This window comes from Mustela erminea, chromosome 8, assembly GCF_009829155.1.
Source record: "Mustela erminea isolate mMusErm1 chromosome 8, mMusErm1.Pri, whole genome shotgun sequence".
In the NCBI taxonomy this organism is placed as follows: domain Eukaryota; kingdom Metazoa; phylum Chordata; class Mammalia; order Carnivora; family Mustelidae; genus Mustela; species Mustela erminea.
Window position 1 is genome coordinate 8,895,972 of NC_045621.1, and position 27,258 is coordinate 8,923,229.

Sequence of the window (27,258 nt, forward strand, 5' to 3'; positions counted from 1 at the left end):
TTAAAAAAAAATGTTTACATTAGAAGGTAATATGTATTTTTATAAATAATTTTTTAAAACAGGGAAGTAAATTTGCAAAATAAAAAAAAAAGTGTCTTCCTGGCCTACTGTAATTCCCACTCACGACAGGTAGGCACTGATGAATTTGGAGTGTATCTTTCTTGTCTTTCTCCTTTGCATATATGTCTTCTTCCTAGACCAGGGAATCATACTACATAAACTGTTCTACAGTTTGGCTTTTGTCACTAAATAGTTTAAATTGGGTATCTTTGCCTGTCAGTAAATAAAGGGCTATATCCTTTTTTTTAAGGATAAAAATATATCATCTTCCACTATATTGATGTAACATTATTTATTTATTCCATCCCCTTTTGATGGACATTTGGATTACTTCCAATTTTTTATTATGACCAATAGTGCTGCAGCAAACATCTTTATACACTGATATCTATGTACTTACCCAAGCATTTTGGGAGATAAGTTCCTGGAAATAGAATTGCTTGGTCAGATGGTATTGGCATTTAGCATTTTGATAAATATCCCCCAAATTTCCTCTAGAATGTTTGCAACAATTTACACTCCCACGAGGATGACTAAGTGTGCCTGTTTCCCTACCTGCTCTTACTCTGTATCCAGGCCCTGACTGGGGAACTAGAGAATGTGTCTCTTGCTTTAGAAAGACATGGTGCTAAAGACCTTGCCTCAAGCTCTTACCTTCTTTTATTTTCTCTCTACTTTTCATAACTGTGGTTTAATTCTAGGACAGGAAAAAAGAAATATGCCTGTTTGGTTTTCAGGAAGTTCCTCAAAGATCCAGGAATTCTGCAAATTATGAGCACGTAAATTACAGATAAACCGTTCATTTAGTCCCAAAAGGTAACAGCCCTGAGGCAGGAAGATGCTTCCTTTCAGACCCTAGAGATGGAAACATTCCTTCCCCATGTTTCCGTGTGAACTGCTCCTTTGCTCACACGTGCATGAGTCTGTGCATTGTTCCTGCTTGCAGGCCTGCGTTCACCAACATTTACTCTAAGTTTGCTCAGTTCTGGGTGCTGTGCTAACCCCTGTGGCTATGGGAATGAAATGCAGTTTCTGCCTTCAAGAAGACCACAATCTAGCTTCAAGAAAAAACCGAAGAGGAGACCCGCAGGTGTAATCGAGGGCAGAAGTGCTGCTTTCATTCACATCAGTGCAGGGTGCCCCAAGAGTGATGGACTGGGCTGAGTGCCCACCGGAGGGCAAGGGCTACAGAAAAGACCAGGAATATGGTTCTGGGAGGGCCCACGCAACTACCACATCTAACCCAGTCAGGGAGGAAGTGAGGAAGAAGCTGGGGACTGGGCATCCCGAAGGGTAATCTTTGACCCGCAGCTCTGTTAGAGGCAGGAAGGTACATTTCGTAAATATAGTTTTGTTTTACTCTTAGTTTTTTAATGAAAATTTTTGAGTGAAAAAATTCTCAACCTTGTCTTTGCTGAACAAAGAGAAGCTGGAAGAGATAAGGAGATTATGATGTCATCTGTCGAAATTGGCAAGACTCAGTACCTCTGTCCCTGTGGGCCAGCAGCTGAGATGTCTCACTTTGTTGACCTATAGGAACCCTGTGGAGATGGGGTGGGTATAGAATGCCAGGAGGGTGAGAGTCAGAGTCCGCTCTAGAATGAACAGTAACCCATTTTGTTGTTTTTATCCTAGTTCAGACCTGTGGACAAATACATTTATAGATAACTCACAAGAATCAAATTTGGAAACAGCCTAAATGTCCATACACAGGAGATAAATTAAATAATACATGGTGGTAAGTCCATGAAATAGAATAATATATAACCATTACTGTATTAAATCATAATGTATCATCTTCCATTAAAATCTTATTTCCAAAAACCATATAGTAAGGTGGGGAAATATTTATAATAATGCCTTAAGACAAAAAGGGAATATATAAAATAGATGCATAGTATAAACCCACCTTCATAATAGCAAATAAATTTTATATGTTTTTCTTTCTGTGCACACACACACACACGTAATTGAATTTACATACACATACATGGAGTTACCTATCTTTTCTGTTGGTCAGGGTAAGCTAATTTATCCTGCATTAAGAATGTGAAAATCTGGGGCGCCTGGGTGGTTCAGTGGGTTAAAGCCTCTGCCTTCAGCTCGGGTCATGATCCCAGGGTCCTGAGATTGAGCCCCACATCAGGCTCTCTGCTGGGGTGGGGGTGGGGAGCTGCTTCCCTCTCTCTCTCTGCCTGCCTCTCTGCCTACTTGTGCTCTCTGTCAAATAAATAAATAAATAAAATCTTAAAAAAAAAAAAGAATGTGAAAATCTTCAGAGCTTTCAGACTATAATATGACATAGACTAGAAAAGACATTGAGTAAAAATTTAGAAATGATCAAAAAGTAATCTGAACAGGAATACACCCAAATGGTCAGAAATTCCAGGTGTCAATTAGCAAAAGAATGGGATTTAGATTTAGATGACAGGTTTTATAACTTAACATATTATTTATATCCACTTACTTTCAAAAGAGTTATAACAATTGCTTATAATGAAATCTCACATCAGTAGAATAGTTAAAATAAGCATTGGAGAAAGACAGAATAGCATTTTTCAAAATGTGTTTCACAGAATGGAGCTAGGTGTCATGTGAAAAATAAAGTTTTGTGTTCAAATGAGCTTGAGAAATGCCTTAACAAAATGAAGCAGTAATTCCCCTTTTCAGAACTTTGTAGAGGCTTTGCTGCTGCTGACCATAGCGGATGAACAAGCCTGAGAGCAGGCTTTCTGTGGTGCTGAAAATGGTGTACTCTCTGCTAACCACACTGGATTGTTGAGTCCCTAAAATGTAGCCAGTGCAGCCGAAGAACTGAAGTTTTAATTTTATTTAACATAAATTTAAGTAACCACATGGGACTACTGGCTACCATAGTGGATATACTGGATAGCACAGAATCAGAGAATCCCAAAGGTCAAACTTTCAAATAACACATTCTAGGAAGCATTTCTACAGAGCAACCATTTTCAAACTTTTGGTCTCAGGATCTCCTGACACTATTTTGGTAAGATTTAATTTTGGGGGCACCTGAGTGGCTCAGTCAGTTAAGCGTCTGCCTTCGGCTCAGGTCATGATCACAGCGTCCTGGGATGGAGCCCCATGTCCCTCCCTAAGCAGGGAGCCTACTTCTCCCTCTCCTCCCTACCCATGCTCTCTCTCACTATCTCTGTCTCGCTCTCAAATAAATAAAAGTCTTAAGGAAAAAAAGATGTTAAAATAATCTCTACACTCAAAGTGGGCCTCAATCACACAACCCTGAGATCAAGTCACATGATCCACTGACTGAGACAGCCAGGCACCCTAAAATCTCTCAACACTCTAAAAAATCAGTGAGGGTAAGACAAAAAAAAAAAAAAATCAGTGAGGACGGGGTGCCTGGGTGACTCGGTGGGGTAAAGCATCATTAAAGATGAGATTAAAGGGGCAACTGGGTGACTCAGTTGGGTTGAGCCTCTGCCTTCAGCTCAGGTCATGGTCTCGGGGTCCTGGGCTCCAGCCCTGCATCAAGCTCTCTGCTTAGTGGGGAGCCTACTTCCCTTCCTTTCTCTCTGCCTGCCTCTCTGTCTACTTGTGTTCTCTGCCTGTCAAATAAATAAATAAAATATTTTAAAAAATCAGTGAGGACCCCCAAAGAGCTTTTGTTTTGTGGGTTATATCTATCAATATTAACCATATTGGAAATTAACATTGAAATATTTAAAAAAACATTTATACACTAACGCATTTAAAAATACTGTCTGGGAGCAGTTGGGTGGCTCAGTGGGTTAAAGCCTCTGCCTTCAGCTCAGGTCATGATCTCAGGGTCCTGGGCTCAAGCCCCCCATCGGGCTCTCTGCTCAGCGGGGAGCCTGCTTCCCTTCCTCTCTCTCTGCCTGCCTCTCTGCTTACTTGGAAACAGCCTAAATGTCCATACACAGGAGTCCCAATACTGTAAATCGCTAATTACCAAGAGAACTTTGCCATGCAAAGAGCGGGGTATCAAATAAATTAATAAAATCTTTAAAAAAATAAAAAAATAAAAATGCTGTCTGTTGGGGCAGGTGGCTGGCTCAGTCAGTGAAGCAGGGGACTCTTGATCTCAGGGTTGTCAGTCTGAGTCCCATGTTGGTTGTAGAGATTACTTAACAAAAAAATCTTAAAAAAAAAATCCATTGTTTTCCTTGAGGTGACAGGCTTCATTGATTTCCAAGAAAATCATGGCAGGATACACAAGTCTGAGTAATGACACCCTCTCCTCACTCGTATTTTCAAGCAAAAACCATATTCCAGCAAAAAGCAGCTGATTCAGCCAGCAGCTCAATGCGACAGTGCTCCAACCCTACTTCAGCATGCAGCACAGCGCTCTCTGCCTATTTTCCTACCTTTAAGGACTGAGGTTTAAGAAAACTGATAACTTTGACTTCGCCATAATTTTTTTTTACTGCGGGAGTATGTGCAGTGACAGCCAGTACCGTTCCGGCGGGCAGACATTCGTGCTAAGGCAATGACAGCTTTACCTGCTATACACCTTGCTTTTGTGCCATCAGTGAGATAGGCAGGTAATCTTACAATTATTATGAAAAGGTTTTTAACTCATGAGGTCCTCAAGTGGGTGACTGGGATGCCAGGGGTCTGCAGACCATGCTCTGAGGAAGGCTGGTTTAGGAAATGAATATGATGGGGGAAGAGGCGGAGGAGAGGAGAAAAGCCTGGAACCTGGGTCTTTAACTGAGGCGGATGGGAAAGCTAGTGTCCAAATTGTTTACTACACACACTTCGGCGAGAGCAACACGGAGAGATCCGAATAGAATCCATCTTTGGAAGCGGGTAGTTGTAGCAAACAAAAGGAGCTACCAGTCATTATATCCCCACAACGGACTGTTAGTTATTCATTTAAGAACACCTGAATAGTATAAATTAGTCCACATAGAGTTCCTAGAGCTAATTCTTCACAGATGACATAAGCCAGATAATGAAACAAGAGAAAGCTAGAACACCACCTCCTTTGTACTGGTCTGCAAGAGTGGGGCTTTAATTTTGTATGGCCCAGAGCACTTTCAAAATACGACCAAATTCTTCTCACAGTCATTCCTGAGTTTCCACTTCCTGACTTCCTCCCTGTCTTGTAATTCAGAACAGGATTTGTTTTTCCTTGCCACATTAGCAGACTTCACTTCCGTCAGGCACTGTCTCTCTGTCTCCACACCACACGTGGTTCCTCCCTTCTCTTTCCATGAGCACGTTGGGGTTTATGTTTAGGATTACTTCTCCTACTTTTCCGTCTCCCTTCTCTCCTCTGACTTTTGTCCAGCAGGCAGTAAATCATGCTACGCGAGGGGGAAGTGGGGGGCAGTAGTAATTGATTCAGAGGCTGATTTTGCAAGCTTTTGATACCCCGCTCTTTGCATGGCAAAGTTCTCTTGGTAATTAGCGATTTACAGTATTGGGACTTTTTTTTTTAAGATTTTATTTTGTTTGACAGAGAGAGACACAGTGAGAGAGGAAACACAAGCAGAGGGAGTGGGAGAGGGAGAACCCGGATTCCCGAGGAGCAGGGAGCCCAGTGTGGGACTTGATTCCAGGACCCTGGGATCATGACCTGAGCTGAAGGCAGATGCTTAACGACTGAAGCACCCAGGGACCCCACAGATTTTATTTATTTATTTGACAAAGATCACAATTTGGCAGAGAGGCGGGCAGAGGGGACTTTTAATTTAAAAAAAAAAAAAAAAAAAGCTCTCCTTGCAGAGTTATTGGTGATAGTGTTGGGTCCATGGTCAAAAGAATAAGACTGATACAAAGCGAAGGTCAAGCAAAGCTTTATTTCACACAAAGCACTGAGAATCAAACTGACCAGCTAGGGCTGTCTCTTGCAAAGAGGTGACCTCTCTCTGCCTTAGAGACTAGCTTTTAAAGGCAAAGGCCATGTGGTTGGGCCTGGCCATGCACAGGTGGCCAATGAAATTGTAACACACAGAGAAAGCTGCACAGTCATGCTAGGTCAAACATAAGTGACCAATTGAATTACAATTTACCCCAGTAGATATTTGAACCAACCTATCACCTTGGTCAGAATTGGCGCCCAAAATGGTGGGACCCACACTTCTTGGTAGCTAGGGAGACAGTATGCGCGCCCCATTGATTGGATGTCTCCACCTGGCCTGACCCACCCTTGTATTTGGGCTTTGTTACCTGGGACTGGTTTCCTGGGCTTGCTTTTAAGTAAGTCCCCTGGTTGGGGTCGGGGTGGGGGGTGTCAGTTTACGTTTTACTGCATAAACAACAAAATGACTGTCTAATCCAAGATGGAATCGCTCTGGCTAAATAGGCCCTTACAATAGAAACGTAATTTAACAATAAAAGAAATAGCTTGTGTTTTTATAACATTTTCTCTGAAAGAATTCCGAAGAGCTCTAGAAATACTGCCTACTTTTCTCTAATTCCTATAGCAAGCGCCCTTGTCTTCTATTTTTAAGTCGAAGGGGAATTTCCAGTCCCTTGCTCCCAGTAAGAAGATACAGTGATGCTCCCAAGCCAGGTAGCATGAGGAACACATCTTACTTCTGCCACCATCACCAATCAGTCCCCGTAGCTTCCAGCAGAGTGTAACCCTTTGCATTCAGTGGCTGGGTTAAGCACATTCTGATACCTAACTGCTTTCTCAGGGCTCCTGTGATGCAGCTTGAGTCCTGAAGGCTGCTTGGGTCCTGAAGGGTTAACAGCCTGGGTTGCTGTTTAAAAAAAGAGAAAGAAAAGACGCAATTATGTTAATTTTCACAAAGTGGAGGATGGAGAGTATTCTAGAAAAAAAATTTTGCTGAAATATGACACCAGTGCCTGATTTAAATTGGTAACAGTTAGATCTTTAAAAAACTACAAAAATAATTACATGCAATAAGCAATATAGGATTCAATTTTATACAATGGCAACGAAAGTTGATCCCACAATAGAACTAGCTATATTGAAAAAAAAATTAATAGATAAAAAGTGCTGAGATTAAGGAATCTGAAAAATAATTCTCAGTTTTATGTTGTTTCCTGCATCAAGTCAGTAGCAGCTTAAAAGATGTATCCCAAGAGGAAAAGTAACAATGGACAAATAGAGAAGACCAAATGTAGAAATGCAGTTCATTGACCGAGGACATTTAATTTTCTTCAAGGTTCTAACTGAAATTGTTCTGGGAACTGGTCCTACAAGGGGCTAGTGGCTGGAAAAGTGGAAAAGTGGGGAGCTTTTGTATTATTTTAAAGACAACTTTTACAGCATCGTTATTTTTCTCTGCAAGTGTGTGACAGTGTAGAATACAGTGACCACCGGTACAATGCCAGGTACAAATGATGAGGGAACAGAAGGCTGGCTGAGGACAAAGCAAAAGCTGACACCCTCCAACCTTCCCTCACCCCCACTCCTGGGTGGGACGTATGTGACCTTCTTTAGGAATCTCCCAACTATCTTAATGTTATTACCTTACTAGAGCGAAAAATGACCTTGACAATGGCAAGGCCTCCAGGCCTCCGGGATCTTGTAGGTCCTCTTTAGCATATGAAAGTTCTAGTGAAACCTCCCTTTTCCTTCCCCCACCCCCAGGGTGCATAACCTGCCAACCCTGGCAACCCCAGGGCAGCAGCTCCTCCTGCCCACGGGTCCTGTCCCTGTGCTTTAATAAACCACCATTTTGCACCAAAGACATCTCAAGTGGCCTTTCTTGGTCATCGGCTCCGGACTCCACCCCACCGAACCTCACTTACATTCCAGAACTTCATCACAAACACGATTCGTCCCCGGGCACCGGCAGCCTCACCCAGTCTGTACTGTGGCCCGGGCCGCTCCGTGGGGAGGAGGAGGATGGCGCGTGACACGTGCCAGTGTCTTCACTGTTTCTAACAGATTCTACTGGTTTATGGGAGAGAGAGCATGAGGGAGGCGGGAGGGGCAGAGGGAGAGAGAGAGAGGGAGCCCTCCGCCAAGGGGAGCCCAGCTCGGAGCCCTCCGCCAAGGGGAGCCCAGCTCGGAGCCCTCCGCCAAGGGGAGCCCAGCTCGGAGCCCTCCGCCAAGGGGAGCCCAGCTCGGAGCCCTCCGCCAAGGGGAGCCCAGCTCGGGGCTCCATTCCGGGACCAGGGAACATGACCTGAGCTGAAGGCAGACGCTTAAACAACTGAGCCACCCAGGCGCCCCTCCAGTGTCTTTAAACAGCTACACCTGACCCGGTCAAAGACACATTGTGAAGAATAGCCCTTCTCAGATCTCTGAACATACCCGATTCATTTGGCACCTTGGACTTGGACATCATGCTTTAGACTCTCCTGGCCACTGATCTCACAGTTTGTTTTCCTCTTAAGCCTTTGTCTTGCCTTTCTCTTGGCATCACGTCAATAGCTATTGCCTTGACCGCTGCCACATTTTCCTCGCTTTGATTTGGGCTTCCATCCCAGTTCCAACCTGGGCGCCCTCCTCTTAGCTGTTGGCCTGGTCTCGGGACCTCTGGTGGCAAAAGCAAAGTGACACCATCTGGAAATGTTCATTAACGCTAATTTGGAAAATTGGGATGTTTTATTGGAAGGGGCCATACCACACGCATACGTTTACTTACTAGGTCACGCAGGCACTGCTGAGGGACTGGGGAAATAGACATGAAGTAGAAAAGGAGGCAACAGATCTATGTGTAACCTAAATAAATCCCAGGGCTCTATGAGACCTATCTCTGTGTGGGAAACACAGTCTAGTTTCCAAGAAGTAATTAAGCATATATTTCATATTCATTTATGTTTTTCAAAGAATACCAAAGGGGTCCCAATTCAACTCCCCATATTTAGAGATTTTGATTACCCAGGGGCTCTCATATTCTAATCCTCCCAAACCCTTTCCATGCCTATGTTTAAACCACCTAGAGAAGATCCAGAATTAGGCCAACCCAAACTGGCATGTGACCGGGAGGAGATGGGGATTGAGGAGCAAAGACAGAAGAATATTTCATCTTCGTCACACATATAATCAAATCATTACAACAGTAAGTGATATAACCACCATTGCTCCTGGCATGTGCTTGGTGCCTTGGAAACACAGAGGAAAAAACAATTATTTCTGCCTTTTTAAAGGTAGAACTTGAGAAGAAGTGACATTTGACCTGGGTTTGGAGAGTTGAGTTCAACAGACACAGAAGGGAAAGTGTGTTCAAAAGGCACAGAAGGAGGGGTGCCTGGGTGGCTCAGTTTGTTAAGCATCTGACTCGATCTCTCTTCAGGTCTTGATCTCAGGGTTGTAAGTTCAAGTCCCACGTTGGGCTCCATGTTGGGCTCCACACTGGGCATGGAGCCTACTTATAAAATAAAAAAGAATAGAAAAAGGCACAGAAAGAACAGGACTTCATAACCCAATGGATAATTATAGCAAAGGAGGGGTAAGAGTCGAGGATGTCCATCTGGTTTTTCAGCCTGGGGACACAGGATGAATTCTGATGTTGTTGAATATAGTAGCTACCATAGGCTGTTCAAGGGAGAGAGCAAAAAAATGTGTTTGAGTATCTGTACAACAACAAGCTGGTGGAGATAGCTAGATATGTAGCGCTTGAAGGAGTTCACACTGGCCAACTGACATCTCTTTAGCAATATCCCCTAATGATGAGTGACAACTTTAATTTTTAAAGTCTCCAGTAAAGGGACTTTACAATCAGTCTTGTATCAATCACTTCTATTTTAACTCAACATTTTCTCCAATAATTTTTCATGATCCTGAATTTGCCATGCCGCATTTAAATCCAATTTATTTTCTTTCTTAGAAGAGGAAGAGCACATCTTAATCTCATCTGGAAGAAATTCTTCTGGGGAAGGACTCAAGGTGCAGTCAGCCTCCAACCATGTTTTATTTCCTGCGTATTTCCCTGCTCTCTCCTTCAGAAGCTGCAAGCAGTTGGCAGTTACGCTGCTGACTAACAGATCTAGTCTAAGAACAAAAACTTGTTAGAGCTGGAGGGATGTGAGAAATTATTGACCCAAATCTCCATATTTTACAATTCAAGGAAACTTTAAGCTATTTAAGTTCAGTCCCTTTTACTCTTCCAAAAAGGATGCTTTCTTCAATTCTTAATATGTCTGTGGTTTCTTACTGGAGCCTCACCAAGTTTTCTTCATTCCTCTTTAACTACGGAGCTTGGAGCTAGCTCTAAAGGACAGTATTAACCCACCATTAAGTAGAAGAACTGATTTACCTCCCAGCTCCTGTTTATGCATTCCAGCCTCTTTTCTTCTTAAAAACCTTATTGCAGAAACAATAAACATAAACACGAGCATAAATTCAGAACAAAAGTTGCCCACAGTTCTGTCACATAATTAGATCACTGTTCTAATTTTTCTATGTTACATTCTTAACATTATGCCAGGCACATTTCCCATTTAGATACAATTTTACCATTCCCTTATTCTCTCCTCCTTTTTTTTTTTCTTTTTTTTAAAGATTTTATTATTTTTTATTTGACAGAGAGAGAGAAAGAGAGAGAGAGGGAGGGGCATATACCCTTCTCCTGTAACATTATAGGGTAAGTCCTGTCATATCTTTGTCCATGACCATCCAGTAGATAGATGCTTATAAACATATAAATGGATTTTTTGCTGATGTTTGAGATTGTAACGATAAACATTTCACTGAAACTTCCTGTTTTTAACCATACTTAATATCACTTAACCACATTTATTATTTTTAATAGCTTCATATCATTCCATATTAGGGATATAATAGAATGACATTCAAATTGTCTCTGGTTTTTTTCTTTTCCACTAACAAAGAATGCAATAAACAGGGGCGTCTGTCTGGCTCAGCTGTTAGGACGTGGGATTCTTGATCATGGATTGTTAAATTTAAGCCCCACATTAGATGTAGAGATTAGTTAAAAATAAAATCATCTAAAAGATGCAATAAACATTTTGGCATTTACATCAATGGTTTTCTGAAGGACTAATATTCAACTTGTTAGTTGCTGAGAAAGTCTGCGTGCCAGCAGTAATATCCTTAGACTTGTGCTCCCTCCCAGAAGGCAATTGTTCTTGTTCTCCTTCAGTTATGCTCCTCCCCATGGGGTAAGGAGTTTGTGGGCCGAAGGGGATGTGCCCAATTATAATCTATGACCTTCTATCAGACTATTTTATATTCGAGATGCTGAAATTCCCTACTCAAAAGCCTTGATCCTCATAACAGAGCTACATGGATCATTTTCATTGGTCCATCCTCTTGAAGGCAACTTACACCACCATTGCAAACACCCACAGGCCTGAGGGGCAACCAAGGGGCCGACGGTATTAACAGAGCTTGGTCATGCAGGCTAAGGTGTCCATATGTGTATTCAAGACTCCTCTCAGTGAGAATCAGGCTGTGGGTAGGAAGAAACTCCAGTGGGACATGAGCTACCAGTTGAAGATGGAGGGCTACCTTCCCTGTGCTACTAGGGTCTGACTCAGAAATTCAAGGGGGGCAGTAATTTTATATCTGAACCAGTTCTTCTAGATTGTCATGAAGGCATACTTGTCAAAGCATGGTGACAGAATATATTTTATTTACTGATTTTTTTTTCACTTTAAAGTGTTTAAACATCTCATATAAAAACCTCCATTTATACTCTTGCCAGAACCTAAAAATGTTAGAGGCAGGTCCATTTGTTGGTGTTTATTTTGATTAGTGTCTGTTCTGACTGGTAAGTATCTGTGCCAAATTGGCTGTTAAATATTTTAAATTTCATCCTTGCTTAATTGTAATTTTATCTCTGTAGCATTGATTCCCCAAAGTAGGATTGCTTGGTGAAAGGGTATGTGTAATTCTAATTTTAATGGGTATTAACGTATGCCACATTTTATCATTCACACTTAATGTCCTTAAAGTCAGGAGGCATCTTATAATCAAAGAAAAGAAAGTATTATATTATTATTTAATTGGCAGGTTTTTTCTTTGTTTGAGAAAATAATGGTACATCTTTGTTACAGACTGAATGTTTGTGTCTGTTCAAAATTCGTATGTTGCAACCTAATCACCAATGTGATGGCATTAGGATGTGGGGCCGGGAGGTGATTAGGTCATGTGGGTGAAGCCCTCATGAATGGGACTCATGCCCTTGTAGAAAAGACTCCAGAAAGCTCTCACACCCCTCCCTCTATGTAAGGATAGAGAGAGAAGATGGCTGTCTATGAAATAGGAAACGGGCTCTTACCAGACACCTAATCCGTGGTACTTTATCTTGGAATTCCCAGCTCCAAAGCTGAGAAATAAATGTCTGTTGTTCAAGCCACCCAGTCTATGGCAGTTTTGTTATAGCAGCCTAAATGGACAAGACAATTGCCAACTTAGATTTGATGAAATGCAGTATTGTCCTATTGTAGCAATTCCTCTACCCACTATCACTGAAGGAGAGTTCCCATTTTTTAGCCAGCACTATGTAGTATCACTCTTTTAAAAAATCTTTTGCCAATATTCTGAGTAAAAAATAATACAGCACTTGCTTTAATTTGGATTTCCCTATTTATTAGTGATAAGATTTAAAAATATATTCTTACTAAATATCTGACTTCTCTTCTACAAATTATTGATTTATATCCTTTTCCTATTTTAAATTGTTTTCTGTGTTTTTATTATTATGAAAGTTCTTATTATATTATAGGTAGTAAACTTTAATCTGTCCATTCTATTGTAAATAGAAATTGTACAGGTGAGAAACGAGATGCCAGGAAATGGTTGGTGATTCACCCCCAGATCTCCTACGGTGTGAGCAGGCCTTGATGCCCAAGTCAGTTTTTTTCTGACATCTTCCCTCCTGGTTTCCCTGATAAAATCAGGAATTCTATATGCACTGGGTGGGATGTGATCTGGGAAACCTCGGTGACTAATGAAACCAGAGGCTCTGGTTCCCCACATCCCCTGGTCCCTGCCAAGGTTAGACAGGAAGAAACAGAATCCAAAAATATATAAAAAGGATTATGTACCATTACCAAGGGAGATTTATCCCACATAGCCAAGTTGATTCAACATAAAAAAATTGATGTAATTTATCATATTAATAGACTAAAGGACAAAGGACAAAAACCACATGATCAGTCATCTCAGAAGATGAAGAAAAGCATTTGGCAAAATCCAATCCCATTTCTTAAGTTAAAAAACTCAATAAACTGGAAATAGAAGGAAACTTCCTCAAACTGATAAGGAGCGCCTGTGAAAAACCCACAACTAAAATCATAATTAATAATAAAGACCAGATTCTTTTCCCCTATGATCATAACAAAATAATGATGTTTACTCTCACAACTTCTATTCAACATTACACTGGAGCTTCTAGCCAGGGCAGTTAGGCAAGAAAAAGTAAAAAAAAAAGTCTAAATTGAAATGAAGGAAGTGAAATTATCTCCATTTTCAGATGACATGATGTTATATACAGAAAATCCACTAAGAAACTACTAGAAGTAGTAAATGAGTTCAGCACGGTTGTAGGATGCAAGATCAATTTTTACAAATCAACTGTATTTCTATACATTAGCAGTGAAAAATCTGAAAATGAAATTAAGAAAATAATTCCCTTAATGGTAGCATCCAAAGGAATAAAATACTTAGGAATAAATTTAACAAAAGAATTGTAAAACCTGCACAGTGGAAACTAGCCAACACTGCCAAAAGAAAGACCTAAATAAATGGAAAGACATCCTATGTTCATGGACCAGAAAACTTAATATAGTAAATTTGCAATACTCCTCAAATTGACTTACAGGCTCTAGATGTAAGAGCAACACCTATAAAACTTTTTTTTAAAGATTTATATATTTACTCAAGTGGGAGAGCAAGCGAGAGAGCATGAGTTGGAGGGGCAGAGGGAGAGACAATCTCAAGCAGACCCCATGCTGAGTGTGGAGCCTGTTGCAGGGCTCCATCTCACAACCATGAGATCAGGATCTGAGCCGAAACCAAGAATCAGACACTCAGTGGACTGTGCCACCCAGGCACCCCATCTATACCTATAAAACTAAAAGAAGACATAAGAGTACATCTTTATAACTTCAAATTAAGCAGTGGTTTTTTTAAGATATGACACAAAAAACACAACTTTGTTGTCTCAAAGGACACTATCATGAAGTAAAAAAAAACAACCAATAGGATAGGAGAAAATATTTGCAAATCCTATATCTGATAAGGCACATGTATCCAGGATATGTAAAGAATTTTACTGCTCAACAACAACAAAATAAGTAACTCAACTTTAAAATGGGCAAAGGATTGAATAGACATTTCTCCCAAGAAGATTTACAAATAACCAATAAACACAAGGAATAATGTTCAACATCATTAGTCCTGAACCAGAAATGCAAATAAAAACCACAATGAGAAACTACTTCACATCCACTAAGAGGGCCATAATAAAAATAAATGGGGGATAAGAAGTGTTGGCAAGGATACAGAGAAATTGAAACTCTCATATACTGCTGATTGGACTGTTTGACAGTTGCTGTGAAACATTTTGGCAGTTTCTAAAAATATAAATCTAGACTTACCCAGCAACTTCAGCAATTTCACTTCTAGGTAAATACATAAGAAACCTGAAATACAAGTTCATACAAAAATCTGTACACAAATGTTCATAGCAGCATTATTCATAATAGCTCAAAAATAGAAACAACTCAAATGTCATCAACTGATGAAGGGATAAACAAAATGTGGCATATCCATACAATCAAGTATTATTTGGCTATAAAAAGGAATGAAGTAATAATATGTGCAAAAAAATGGATAAACCTTGAAAACTTCATACTAAGAAGCCAGTCACGAAGACCAATATTGTATTATTTCATTTATAGAGAATGTTCAGAATAGACAAATTCATAAAGACAGGAAATAGATAAGTGGTTGCAAGGGAAAGGGAGAAGGAGGGAAATAGGGAATGACTGTTAATGGATGTGGGATTTCGTTTTTGGGTGGTACAAATTTACAGAAATTAGATAGTGGTGCTGATTACATAACTGTTTTGTTGTTGTTGTTCTTTTAGGTTATTTATTTATTTCACAGACAGAGATCACAAGTAGGCAGAGAGGCAGAGAAAGAGGGAGGGAAGCAGGCTCCCCGCTGAGCACAGAGCCTGATGTGGGGGTTGATCCCAGGACCCTGGGATCATGACCCGAGCTGAAGGCAGAGGCTTTAACCCACTGAGCCACCCAGGCACCCCTGTTTTGTTGTTTGTTAAGTAGAATGTTCTGTTTCTTTATTTTTTCTTATTTTAATTTAATTTTTTAAGTTTACATCCAATTAGCTGACATTTACTACATTAGTTTCTGATAAATGTTTAATGATCCATTAATTGTGTATAGCACCCAGTGCTCATCACATCACGTGCCCTTCTTAATGCCCATCACCCAGTTACCCACCCCCCCACAGTCTTATCTGCAGTCCTCAGTTTGTTTCCCAGAGTCAAGAGTCTCCAATGATTTGTCTCCCTCTCTGATTTCTTCCCATTCAGTTTTCCCTCTTTTCCTCTATGGTCCTCTGCTCTATTCCTTATATTCAAATATAAGTGAAACCATATGATAATTGTCTTTCTCTGGTTGACTTCTTTCCTTTTTTTTAAATTTTAATTTTAATTGTTTAAAATTATTTTTTAAAGATTTTTATTTTTATTTATTTGACACAGAGAGAGAGATCACAAGTAGGTAGAGAGGCAGGCAGAGAGAGAGGGGGAAACAGGCTCCTCACTGAGCAGAGAGCCCCCGATGTGGACCTTGATCCCAGGACCCTGGGATCATGACCTGCGCCAAAGGTAGAGGCTTAACCCACTGAGCCACCCAGGCGCCCTGATTGACTTATTTCACTCAGCATAATCCTTTCCAGTTCCATCAATTGTTGGGTCCCCAATATTGGGTCCCCCAATAATGGGTCCATGATTAAAGGATCGAGACTGATACAAAGTGAAAGTTAAGCAAAGCTTTATCTAGTGCCAAGCATCAAGAATCAAACCGAACATCAAACAGACCGGTCGGGGCCGCCCCTTACAGAGAGGGCAACCCGTCTCTGTTTCACAGACTAGCTTTTATAGAGCAAAGGCCATGTGGTTGGGCCTGGCCACACACAGGTGGCCAATGAAATTGTAACACACAGAGAAAGCTACACAGTCATCCTAGGTGACCAACTGAATTACAATTTACCCTAGTAGACATTGGAACCAGCCTATCACCTTGGTTAGAATTGGTGCCCAAAAGGTGCCCAAAGGGCGGGGCCCATACTCCTTGGTAGCTAGGAGACAGTATGCGTCCCCACTGATTGAATATCTCCACCTGGCCTGACCCACCCTTATATTTGGGCTTTTTTTTTAAACTGGGACTGGTTTCCCGGACTTGTTTTTAAGTTAAGTTCCCCGGGAGGCGGGGGCAGAGTCAATTTAAGTTTTACTGCATAAACAACAAAATGGCAGTTCAACGGGGGTGGGGCCGCTCTGGCTGCATAGACCCTTACACCGTGTTGATGTATGTGGTAGGTGTCCATCCTTTCTGATGGCTGAGTAATACTCCATTGTATATGTGAACCACATCTTATTTATCCATTCTTTTTGAAATCACTAAACACTACTGAATTTGATACTTTAGAAGGGTGGATTTTATGATATATCAATTAAATTTCAATAAAGCTGCTATTGGAAAAAAAAAGTGGTTGCTGGTTTTGGAGCATGGACCATAGTTAACCAACCCTCTGTTGCATAATATTTATGTCACAGAAGAAAGACTGCATAGTGTTAATTTAAAAAAAGGGGGTGGGGACTACAGAAAAGAAAAGAAACATTGGCTTCAAGGCGTTTGTTTTCCTCCCAATATAAATAGCGTGGTAAGATCATGAACTCTAGAGTCATGTGACTAGGTTTGAATCCCAGATTTGTCGCTGGTTACTGTGTGTTTTGGCAGGTGATAATAAATGACATCTACCTTCTAGGGTTGCTTCAAGGATGAAATGGGTTGATACATGTAAAGCTCTCACAGGAGGGCCTGGCACACAATAAGCATTCAGAGAGTAGAGGCTATTTTTATTCTTCCCTCCAACTGGAAAAATAGCTTGACTAATTCAATGAGATGATTTTTATTTGGTGTTCTGGTCACAACCAACAGCTTCATAAGAAGGTCCTCTGTTCCCCATCTGGGTCACTATCAGATCATGAGGCTGGCAGCAAGAGAAATGAAGCTGGATCATTAATACACACTAGAAAATATGTTCTTATCTCTATGAAATATTGTTAGAAAAATATGTTCTTATCTCTAGGAAATATTGTTGGCATCCTGAAAGGCTTTTCTTTTTCCATATCTAAAATATAGTGTGGGAGAGTAATTTGTTCTCTCAATCTAATTTCTAGTGTCAGGTGTGACATCACAAAGCAAACTCCCGGATGGCACCGACTGAATCCTTTATCAGCTTCGTTAGCACTGATGCCAGAATGAAACTGGCCCAGCAGCCTCATCAAAATTTCCACGCTAACGGGTAGACCCTTGGGAATGAAGGTAAGCAGAAAACCAATCATTACGTAACATACCTCTAATAAAATTGTCATAGATTTTAAGTAACAATGAAAGAGCAAGGAGTAAACTCAAGACTGAAAAAGAAAGGAAAATGGAAACGCAGCAGGGGCTTAGAAACACTTCTTGAAAAAAGAAATTCAAAAGGGAATTATAAAGCCAAACTCACTTTCTATCTTTTTAGTTGAAAATTGAGATTTTCAGAAAAAGTTACTATTTTAAGGCAAATTTACTTTTCACTTGGAAAGCAAGACAGAATTCCAATGATTTTAGTCTTTCGTCTTGCGTGGAAGGCCCACTGGGAAGTATTCGGTTTTTCATTGTTATCATCACTGAGACGATTGTCTGACCCACACGTCTCCTTTGTTCATTCTGCAGCTCTTAACCATCTGTCCTGTTTTCTGGAGAGCCTCGTGAAAACATTTAGGTTAAACCAAGTGGTCGTAAAAGCTGTCATTGTATTATAATCAAGGCCTGGTTGAGGTTTTTCCTTGTATTATTTTGTTTGTTTGTTTGTTTGTTTTAAGAAATGCACTTGATCATTCTTACCTTTTTAAAAGCTTCATCCTAATCCTGGACCCAAACTTCAGTCTGATAATAAATCAGCTCTGAGTCTACCTGAGTTATAGATGTTTCAAAATGGCTGTATTTTCTCATCCGTTTTGCTCAAATGCTATGTTAAACTTGGGGCCATTTGTTACGTTGGCCTCCTCCGTTTTTACTTCCTCACCTCCCACGCTTTCTCCTTCACTCGTCCTCAACCGCCCACTCCTTGGCTTTGTCAGCATCAGAAGTGTCCCTCCTCTGAGAGCGCGACCTCGGGCACCCCAGGTTTAGCTTAGCGACTCTGATGCGACAACTCGGCCGCTCTTCCATCTTGCCAAGACGTTCAGTTCAGGGACCACACCACTTTCTCACTCCCCGTCACCTCCCTCACCTTTGGTTCCTTCCTCACCCAGTTTAGAATCCATAATCTCTGCAATTGTGTCTGTTGAAGTCACCAGAGTCCCACAGCTCCCCTTGGACTCACCTGGCAAAGCTCTATCCCTGTTTAAATCCCGCTACTTACTCTCTGCCTGTACCCAAACGTCTGACGAAAAACCCACCAGGATGACTGGCATCATTTAAACTAGTGGTTGTAAATCTCAGCTAGACTAAGTCTTACTTGGCAACCGCCCCGTGCTGTTCTAAAATGCTCCTTCCAAACCTACTGTCCCACCGCTTCTCACACCCTCTTCCTGCTCTCTGGAAGACACTCTTTCAGCATCAAAATGATAAAGATCTCCTGTCTTAAAAAACAAACCCCTCTCTGTTCTCCAGAGCCTCCTTCAGCTGCTGCCTTTTGTCCTCTCTTCCTCCCGTCCTCCGATTGCTGTGCTCACCAACTCCGATGCATCTGCTCTTGGGAATGTCTCTGATAAATTTGGTGTAGCTAAATCCAGTGCCACTCTGATATCTTATTTGACCTCCCAGAACTGATAGAGACAGTAGATGCGACTAAAACTCCTTTTCCCATGACATTCCTTCCCAGTTTTCAGAGATACCACGTTCTTTTACGTTCCCTCCTTCCTCACTGGCCACTCCTCCCTGATGGTCTCTGCTAGGTCCTCTCCTCTTCCTGACCTCTACATGTTGGTGTGTCCATGATTCAGCACTCCCGTCTCTCTCTATTTCCAAGGCCATCTCCCATGGTCATCTATAAGTACAGCCCCAGCCTCTCCGCCAAACTCTAGACTGTTCCCTTGACATCAAACCGTCAGCAAGTTCAGCCAACTCTACTTTCAAGAATACCCCAAGATTGCCACATTCTCTTGTTGCCATTCCCCTGTTGCCACACCAATCCAAGCCACCGTGCTTACTTATCTAGACCATTGCTGTGGCCACTGAACTGGTCAGAGTGATCTTTTCAAAATGAAACAGGACCACAGCCATTTTTCTGCTTAAAACTTCTCCAGGTGATTTTTATCACATTCAGAGTAAAACAGAAACTACTACTTCAGCTCATGAAATCTAGTAAGATCTGGTCTCAGATTGCTCTTAATGTCATCTTCCACCACCCTCCCCCACCCTACAAGTCTCCAGCCATACGGGCCCCATTTCTGTTCCTAGAACATACCAAGCTCATTTCTGCCTTTGGGTGTTGGCACTGACTGTTCCCTTTCCTCTGATCTTTATATGGTTGGCAACTTCTTGTCATTAAGATCTGAGCTTAGATTTTGTAATTCTTAGGAGACCCGACTGTAAGAAAGATGGGTTATTCAAGTTCTCAAACCTGCCGTGCACTTTCAACTGAATATAAACAGGGGCAAGGTTTTTGTACTCTAAGTACTGCTTCAACATTTTTACTTTTGAAAATTACAAAATTCTTCTAGATTTAACTTCATTAATCTGTCACTTCTCTATGTGGGTGGCAGCCAGACAGACCAAAAAAAAAAAAAAAAAAAAGTATCCTAGAAATTGTTGTCTACTAGTGCCCAGAGAACTATGTGAAGGAACAGTTCTTTGTTGCCAGAACTTGCTGGGTGACTGTGGCCCAGGTGCCCCTTCTTTGTGAAGGGGGTTCCCCACCTGTGAAGAAGAGACAAGATTCCCTGGTTAAGACAAGGAATGTACATTTGCATATGTACATTCGTGTATTTAATAACAAAAGAATTAAATCTTTGTCTCAAATCTATACAGTGCTTTATCCTTTTCCACTAACCTGTGTGTGATCTTTTCTGGAAAAAACACACAATCGGGGACCATTCCTGGTCTTTGCTTCTGAAATTCTTTTTCTTAAGCTTAGAGCCCGTTTATGCAACTCCTGTGAAAATAGATGTAAAAATACGGCTGGCTTCACAAATAATTAATCGACGAAAAATGACTAAGAAACAGGAGATGAGGAGGCAGACGAGCAGGAGGTGGGGGAGCACAGGCATTGGGGGTGGGGTAGCCGCACGCAGGCCTTGGTGGGAGATCGGGTTCCCCCGGCCTCGTACTGTTAGTACAGTAAATGCTAGCAGCAAACCCTCGCACCCACCAGTCCCTGGGTCAGTCGCAAATGCTCCACATTTTCCAGTGACTCCCTGGAGTGCTCCAAAATTAATGAATGGAAGAGGCCATTATCTCTGCTGCTTGGTATTTTACAGCAAATGTATCTTTAGCATGAAATTTGCTACAGACAATTCATATAGTGCTTTTACCCACAATATTTTTATGTTATGTTAATAGCCTTTTAGCTTAATGTCTTTGTGCCTTGCAAGCTAATTCTGGAACACATGAAGTGTGTTAAACAAGGGATGAATGTGTGGGCATTTAAACCTACTGAGTGGAATTAGAGAGAAGGATCCTTTAAAAAAGCAATTTGGAGACAACGCGCCCACATCAATGTTCAACAACAGAAACGGTGCCGTGAAGGTCATGAGCTCCTCTCTGCTTGCTTGAGAGAGCACAAGTGAAGTCAGGTGATCCCTACGTTTTTCTTGAATTTAGTAAACAAAAAGGTAAAGTAAACAATTTCCGTAGCAAGGAAAGAAGCAAGCAAGAAGTTATTCCAGGAGGACGCTAGATTCTGGAGGGACACTGTGACAGATCCGGTGTCATAACCTGCTTCCCAGATCGTTCCCAGTGATTCCTGCCTCCTGGTCGTCACACCCTTTGGTAATAACCCTTCCCTTGAATGTGGAACAAATCCAGAGACTTGCTTTTTATGAATAAAATACGGGGGAAATTTTGGAATGGCACTTCAGTATTCAGTTTAAAAGCTGGCACGTCTGTCTTGCACTTTCTCTTTCTGGCTTTTCTCAGCTTGCTAGTTCTTGTGACGTAAGCTGCCATGTTTGGAACTGCCGTTTTTTGGAATGGCCCATTTGGCATGGAAGTGAAGGGGGCTAACAGCCGTCAAGGAACTGGAGCCTCAGTCCAACAACTCACAGAGAATGTGCCAACAACCATATGAGTGAGCTTAGAAATGGATCTTTCCCTGGCTCACACCATGGTTACAGCCCCGAAGGCCCCGTGGCAGAAGACCCACCTCAGTCATGCCTGGACTCCTGACTCTCAGACACCATGAGATTTAGTAAACATTTGCTGTTTGAGGCCACTAGGTGGCTGTTACATGCCATTGTAACAGACATGTAACAGACATGACATCTGTTACATGAGGTTGGATAACCAATGCACCGCTCAGCTCTAGACTACAGAGAGTACCCACCTGGGGTGTGATTCCAGCTTTACAGTCTTCCGGAATGATGAGCACCCACAGCTGCATATTTGAGTAAGGAGTGAGACTTGCCAAGAGCGAAACCTCCTGAACACCTCTAGCAGGAAAAAACGCCAACAACCGCAAAACATTATTGTCAGGACGGCATAAAAGAAAGAACATATTGACACAGGTTGTGCATTGAGAGCGTCAATTATACACAGTCGAACAAATTATCTAATTTCTCTGGGATTCCGTCTCTTCGTGGAAAAGATGGCGCCGGGGTCAGGCTAGACTTAGCAAGAACTGCAAACTTTCTAAGACACTGCTTTGAGGAACTCAAGAGGGCCCCACCCTGAAAGCTCTTTCTCATCCACTGGAAACAGTGTCACTGGGAATTTGTTCCTTAACACTTCTAGGGGCTGTCCCTGAAATGATTACTTTAGCAGAGAAATTTTGACTGGTGAGGACAGAGGAAATTCTCCAGTGACGTCTAAGAATAGTGCGGAGAGTTGCGACCCTGTGTTGTGGTTTTAGTGGCGGCCACAAAAGGAAGTGTGGTTGATTCCACCATTTTGATGACTTGGTAGGCTTCCTCCTTTCTGATATATGTGATCTACACAGTCAGCCCCGTCTACCCTCTCACCTTGATCACAAGGGAGCTGGAGCAAACTCCCATTCAGTCATAGCCACTGTATTAAATGTTACGGTTCCCGTATTTGTATTCTTTTTCCCTGTCCTCATTTTTCTACTTCTAGTTTATCACACGCCCTTTGTTGCAGGCCAGCTCAAATCATTTCCAGAAAACGGGCCTTAATATATAGAACATACACAAATATACATGTCTGACTTCCCCTGCCCCCACCAACTGCAATGTTACAAACAGAAATGCAAATCTGGAAAAATTCTTCTATCTTGATTAGTAATTTTCAAAATGTAAGGTCATTTTGGCTTTGGTGGAAGCAAAGATGTAAATTAGCAGAGCAACTGGTAAAAAAGGATAAATCAGAAAAAGTAAAGACAAACACAAATTGCAACAATATTTGTACCGTTTTTATTTGTAAAAATAACCATCTGAATGCATTTCCATAGTATATTACAGTTAAGTACTTCATTACATTATTAGCATTCAGTAGTTGAAAAAGTATTAAACTGTGCTTGAAAAGATTCAGATTGGTTCAAAGTCATTCACTGAACTAAAAGTCATTTCCCTCATTTTTACAGTCATGACATTTACCAGAGTCATTCAACTCCAATTTACATAAGCAAACATTACAGACAAAATCCCACTGAAAGCATCAAACAGTATTTTATGCTGTTACAAATATGTTATGCAAAATATAACACTGGCACCAGATTTGTATCATCGTGCTTTGCAAAGATATATTGCACATGCTAAAGCATAAAATATGTAGACAAAACTACCAAACAAAAGGTATTTGCATTGAATTTTTAGATCACTGCATAAGAAACGCATAGAATTACATTTTTACACACACTCAGATTGTCACTATCTTAAAACGCTTTTCCCCTCTAACATTGACCTATGGTTTACAGTTTTGTAAGAAGAAAGCATTTTAGCACTGCAAAATTAAACATAATCCCTATAGAAAACTTCAGCATTTTCATTTTCATTTCTAAGCAGGTAAGGGGAAAGAGGAAAAAGACACTTTATACATTCAAAGAAAGGCTGAAATGAAAACTCACTGGTATTATATTGCTCTGATAACACTCAAAGGAAAAAATACAAAACGTTTCACAGAACATCTTCAGAATATACAAATATAAAAAGGCACTCTAACTTCATATTACAAGACAAAAAAAAGGGATGAGTTCTTCAACCAACGCAACAGATAAGCAAACCAGGTTGCTCAACAGGACGAATAGTGCAGCAGATCCGTTTGATGTTCTTGTTCTAATTTCATAATAAAATAAAAAAAAAATCAAGCAGCTGTTGACTGCCTAAAGTACCAAAACATACTACAGTGCCCTTTTAGTAGTGATAAATAGAAATCCCCTGAGCTTTTTACTGTAGAATCATAGCAGATTTTAGGCAATTTGGAGATAGTAATGGATTTACCAAGGACAGGAAGACACGGCGAATAGGTAAGTGCGATGAAAACGTGATCCCTGTGAATATGGTTGAAATACAGACTAAAAATAACAGTCAGGTAAAAAGCACTATACAACCAAGACTTGCTTAAAAGCACAAAGCTCTGTGTGTGTGTGTGTGTGTGTGTGTGTGTGTGTTTTGCTTAGAAAGCTACATTGCAAATCTAGTTCTATTTCTAAGAGATGTACTTAAAACACACAGAACTCATAGTTTTTGAAGTCACTTCCTAAAGAAAAAAAATTTGGTCTCGGGGAATGGAGAAACAGTGAGAGAGTAGGAGAGAGATTTGATTCCATGGACCATTCACGGCGAGCATGAGTTCATTTTGTTCTTTTGTTCTCCTTCTTTCTATCCGTGAGAGAGTGGGGAAAAGCCAAAATGCAGCTATGTGGAGGGAAGTGTCCCTGGGCCGGCACTGCTTTGCTGCCACCTTCCTTGTTCTCTGTGCTACTCTACAGGAAAAAATGTGAATGCTGCTTCACCATTACAAGCAGGCATTTCCTTTCCTGCTTTAAACGCCAGTGCACCAAGATTTCCATTCACTTCTAGAAAAAGACACCACAGTATATCGTGCTTTTTTTTAGCATTGGAGCTCGCTTACTTTTCAGTGTTTTGGTAAAGATAAGGTCATTACTGCTCATTAGCAATTTATCTACTTTTCAAAAACGCGTCTTCTCTAAACGAACAAAAAGGACAGAGGAAGGAGGGGGACCACAACACCAAAACATGAAAAAACAATGTTGGTGGGGTCGAAAACTTCCCGGGAAATTATTACCAATTCTGTAAGTCCTCTGAACAAGTTCTCATTTGTGAAGAACCCAAGGTGAGTTTTGCATTAAGTCAGGATATTAAAAGAGTAAGAGTAAAGTCTTTTATGATTAGATGAAAAATAGAATACAGCATGTGTATTTGATCCAGATATGCTAGAACACTGTTTTAAAAATATCTCACATACGTTAGAAAATAGAAATTTCCACGGTTGAAAATGGAACTGACTATAAAATGTCAGAGTCCTGACAATATGTTTCTCTCCCGTTTCTTCCTCAAGTGGAAAATAGCACATGAGCTGGTGATTTGTATTTCCTCTCCTGGTTACACGTGCTCACACACTGACATCATTTCCCATTAGGTTCCTGGGACCACGTGAGATTTTCAGTGTGTTCAGAGTAATTTCCGTAAATTTCTTTGGGCCACCTTTGTGCGTATGACCCACCATACACCTCAGTTCTCATCTTGCAGAAGAGCATAAGGATGGCAGTGTCTCCCAAACGCTCCAGGCTGGCTACAGACTGGGGCTGAGCAATAGAGGCTGTACCCCTCTTCAACTGACGTGGAAGAGCCCGAGGAAACCTCAGCAGGGGAAATGCTGGGCTTGGCCCCAGGCCGGCCGGTTAGCCCAGCGAGGGTCCTGCATGCTTTCCTGCTTTTGTGTTATTCCAAGTAAGACACGCAGCGATTAAAGCAGAGAACCACCAGTGGATGTTTCCTCGGCCTTTGTTTCATTTCAAATAAATATAAACACATTTACATCAAAAGTATATGAACATTTTTCTCTAGTTTGGCAAAAAAAATAAGCCTTGGTCAACAGGTCATCAGTTACAAATGTTAAGCCACCAACCAGAAATCTGTGTCATAAGAAATATAAAACACAACAAAGACTGTTACACAAAAAGATTACATTTTAACTCCATAGAAAAGCTACTTCAGTTCTCACTTGCATTTCGAAGGAAAGCAATTTAAATTCTTCTGTTTTAGACTGAAGCAGTTTGGTCCTCACATACAGCTGGTTGATGAACTACAGACATATATATATATATACACATATACATATACATATGTGTGCGTGTGTATGTGCGTAATGTTTAAAGAGTCTCATTCTTCTTTTTGTACAGCTATTCCAGGTGCAGAACGGGGTCCATTTGACCTAGAAGCTTTGGCAGAGGGAGCAGACACAGTATTCACTATGTTGATTCGATCATCAAGCAACTATCAAGTGGCTTTACTTTTCACATCACCCATTTCTACCTTCTGTTTTGTACCTTGTTTCCCTTTGTCGTCACCCTTCCACTCACTTGGTATGACCTTGACTGAGAAGCTCATTTAATACTTTACTACTGATAAGCAACTGATGGTTCTGACCTTTTTAAAAAGCTAGCATTCTGATTTAAGGATGAACTAACAAAAAGATAAATAAAAGGTAGCCACATATTAAATCTGCATATGTCTCAAAGTTCTGGTGCAATATAATTTTTCACCTGAAATATTATTAGACAGATTTGGGTTCAATCAGGCAGTGGAAAATTAGTCCCAGGCTCGTTACAGGGAGTACTGGGGGCCATATTTGTGTTAAAAGAAAAAAGCAACTTGAATTTTTGGTGAATTTTTCCATTCATCTGGCAACTTTAATAAAAATCCTTGGAAAGAAGTTCTAGATATTTAAGTGCTTGCTATAGAGAGGATATGCATAATTGGACTCCCTTAAAAAGATTATTACAGGCATCATTTCTGAAGATGAACACCTCTAGCTTTGGCTTCTAGTGAGGAAGTAAACTTCAAAGTGAGAAGAGGTTTGAGGCAATTCCTACCCTCTCTTCCCCTCCCCTCAGGGGACACAAATGTCACATTGATATACTTCTGAGAACTCACTGCTGAGTGAGTAAACAACAACAACAAAAATTCTTTCTAGAGAACCATTCCCCCTCAATTGCATTATGCCAAAAGAAAAAGAATCAAATGCATTTTTTACTTAAAATGTCTTACTTAAAATGAGAGGTAGACTTGCACAGAAGTAGCTTAGATCTAAGGAAAACATGAAAACACAAATAAAAATCAGGGCCCATTTCTGTGAGTGCCTTGCCCTACAGCCTAGCTGCCCTCCCTGGATTTGATTAATTCCTTTTCTACCGGCTTCTGGAAGCCCAGGCCCATAATAATACTCAAACACAACATAAGCCTGGAATTCATGTTTCTTTCCCTTCTTCCAATATGGGTGATCAAGGAAAAGCTTCTACAGTCCAAAGTCAAAACGTTTCGGAATCAGAGTCATTTTCATTGTACCCATCCTCTGAGCCTACGTTGTTACTGCACAGGCTAACCATGCTACCCAGATTGGAGAGGGTCGTCCTGCTCAAATTGTCTTTTTTAAAACAAACGAAGTTGACAGCCGTCATTGTACTGGAAGGAGAAAAAGGCATCATGGTAGCCAAAATGAGGGCCAGGCAGTCAGCCACGTCTTTGTTAGGAGCGCAAGCCAGGGCCGGGGTATGACCTGGGCGTAAATGCAGACAAGGCAGTGGTTAGTCCAGGAAATCCAAAGGCGGCGTGAGCATTCCACAGTACATCTCATACGACCTCACACGTGGAGATGTATGTTGAGTTAGAAATCATGCCAGGCAAAAAGAGGAGTTATTTCCCA

General features: G+C 41.1%; 1 protein-coding gene and 1 long non-coding RNA gene across 9 annotated transcripts in view; one reads left to right on the forward strand and one right to left on the reverse strand.

Annotated features, from left to right (window-relative positions):
- Positions 1 to 396: 396 nt before the first annotated feature.
- On the forward strand, positions 397 to 25,819 carry LOC116597003. 2 transcript variants are annotated; one of them, XR_004288420.1, is made up of 4 exons: positions 397 to 1,614; positions 1,696 to 1,798; positions 17,391 to 17,535; positions 25,736 to 25,819. It is a non-coding gene; the product is annotated as an uncharacterized LOC116597003 (long non-coding RNA). The 2 variants fall into 2 exon arrangements; XR_004288419.1 differs by having other exon boundaries at positions 406 to 1,798.
- Positions 22,762 to 27,258, reverse strand: part of ANKRD44 (ankyrin repeat domain 44) — a 315,981-nt gene continuing 311,484 nt past the window's right edge. For 5 of the 7 annotated variants that reach the window (XM_032354282.1, XM_032354278.1, XM_032354277.1 and 2 more), the window contains exon 28: positions 22,762 to 27,111. In XM_032354282.1, the coding sequence (XP_032210173.1) occupies positions 26,864 to 27,111 (248 nt within the window). In that variant the 3' untranslated portion in view covers positions 22,762 to 26,863. The remainder of the gene's footprint in view (positions 27,112 to 27,258) is intronic. The other 2 variants (XM_032354280.1, XM_032354281.1) reach the window with 1 other exon arrangement.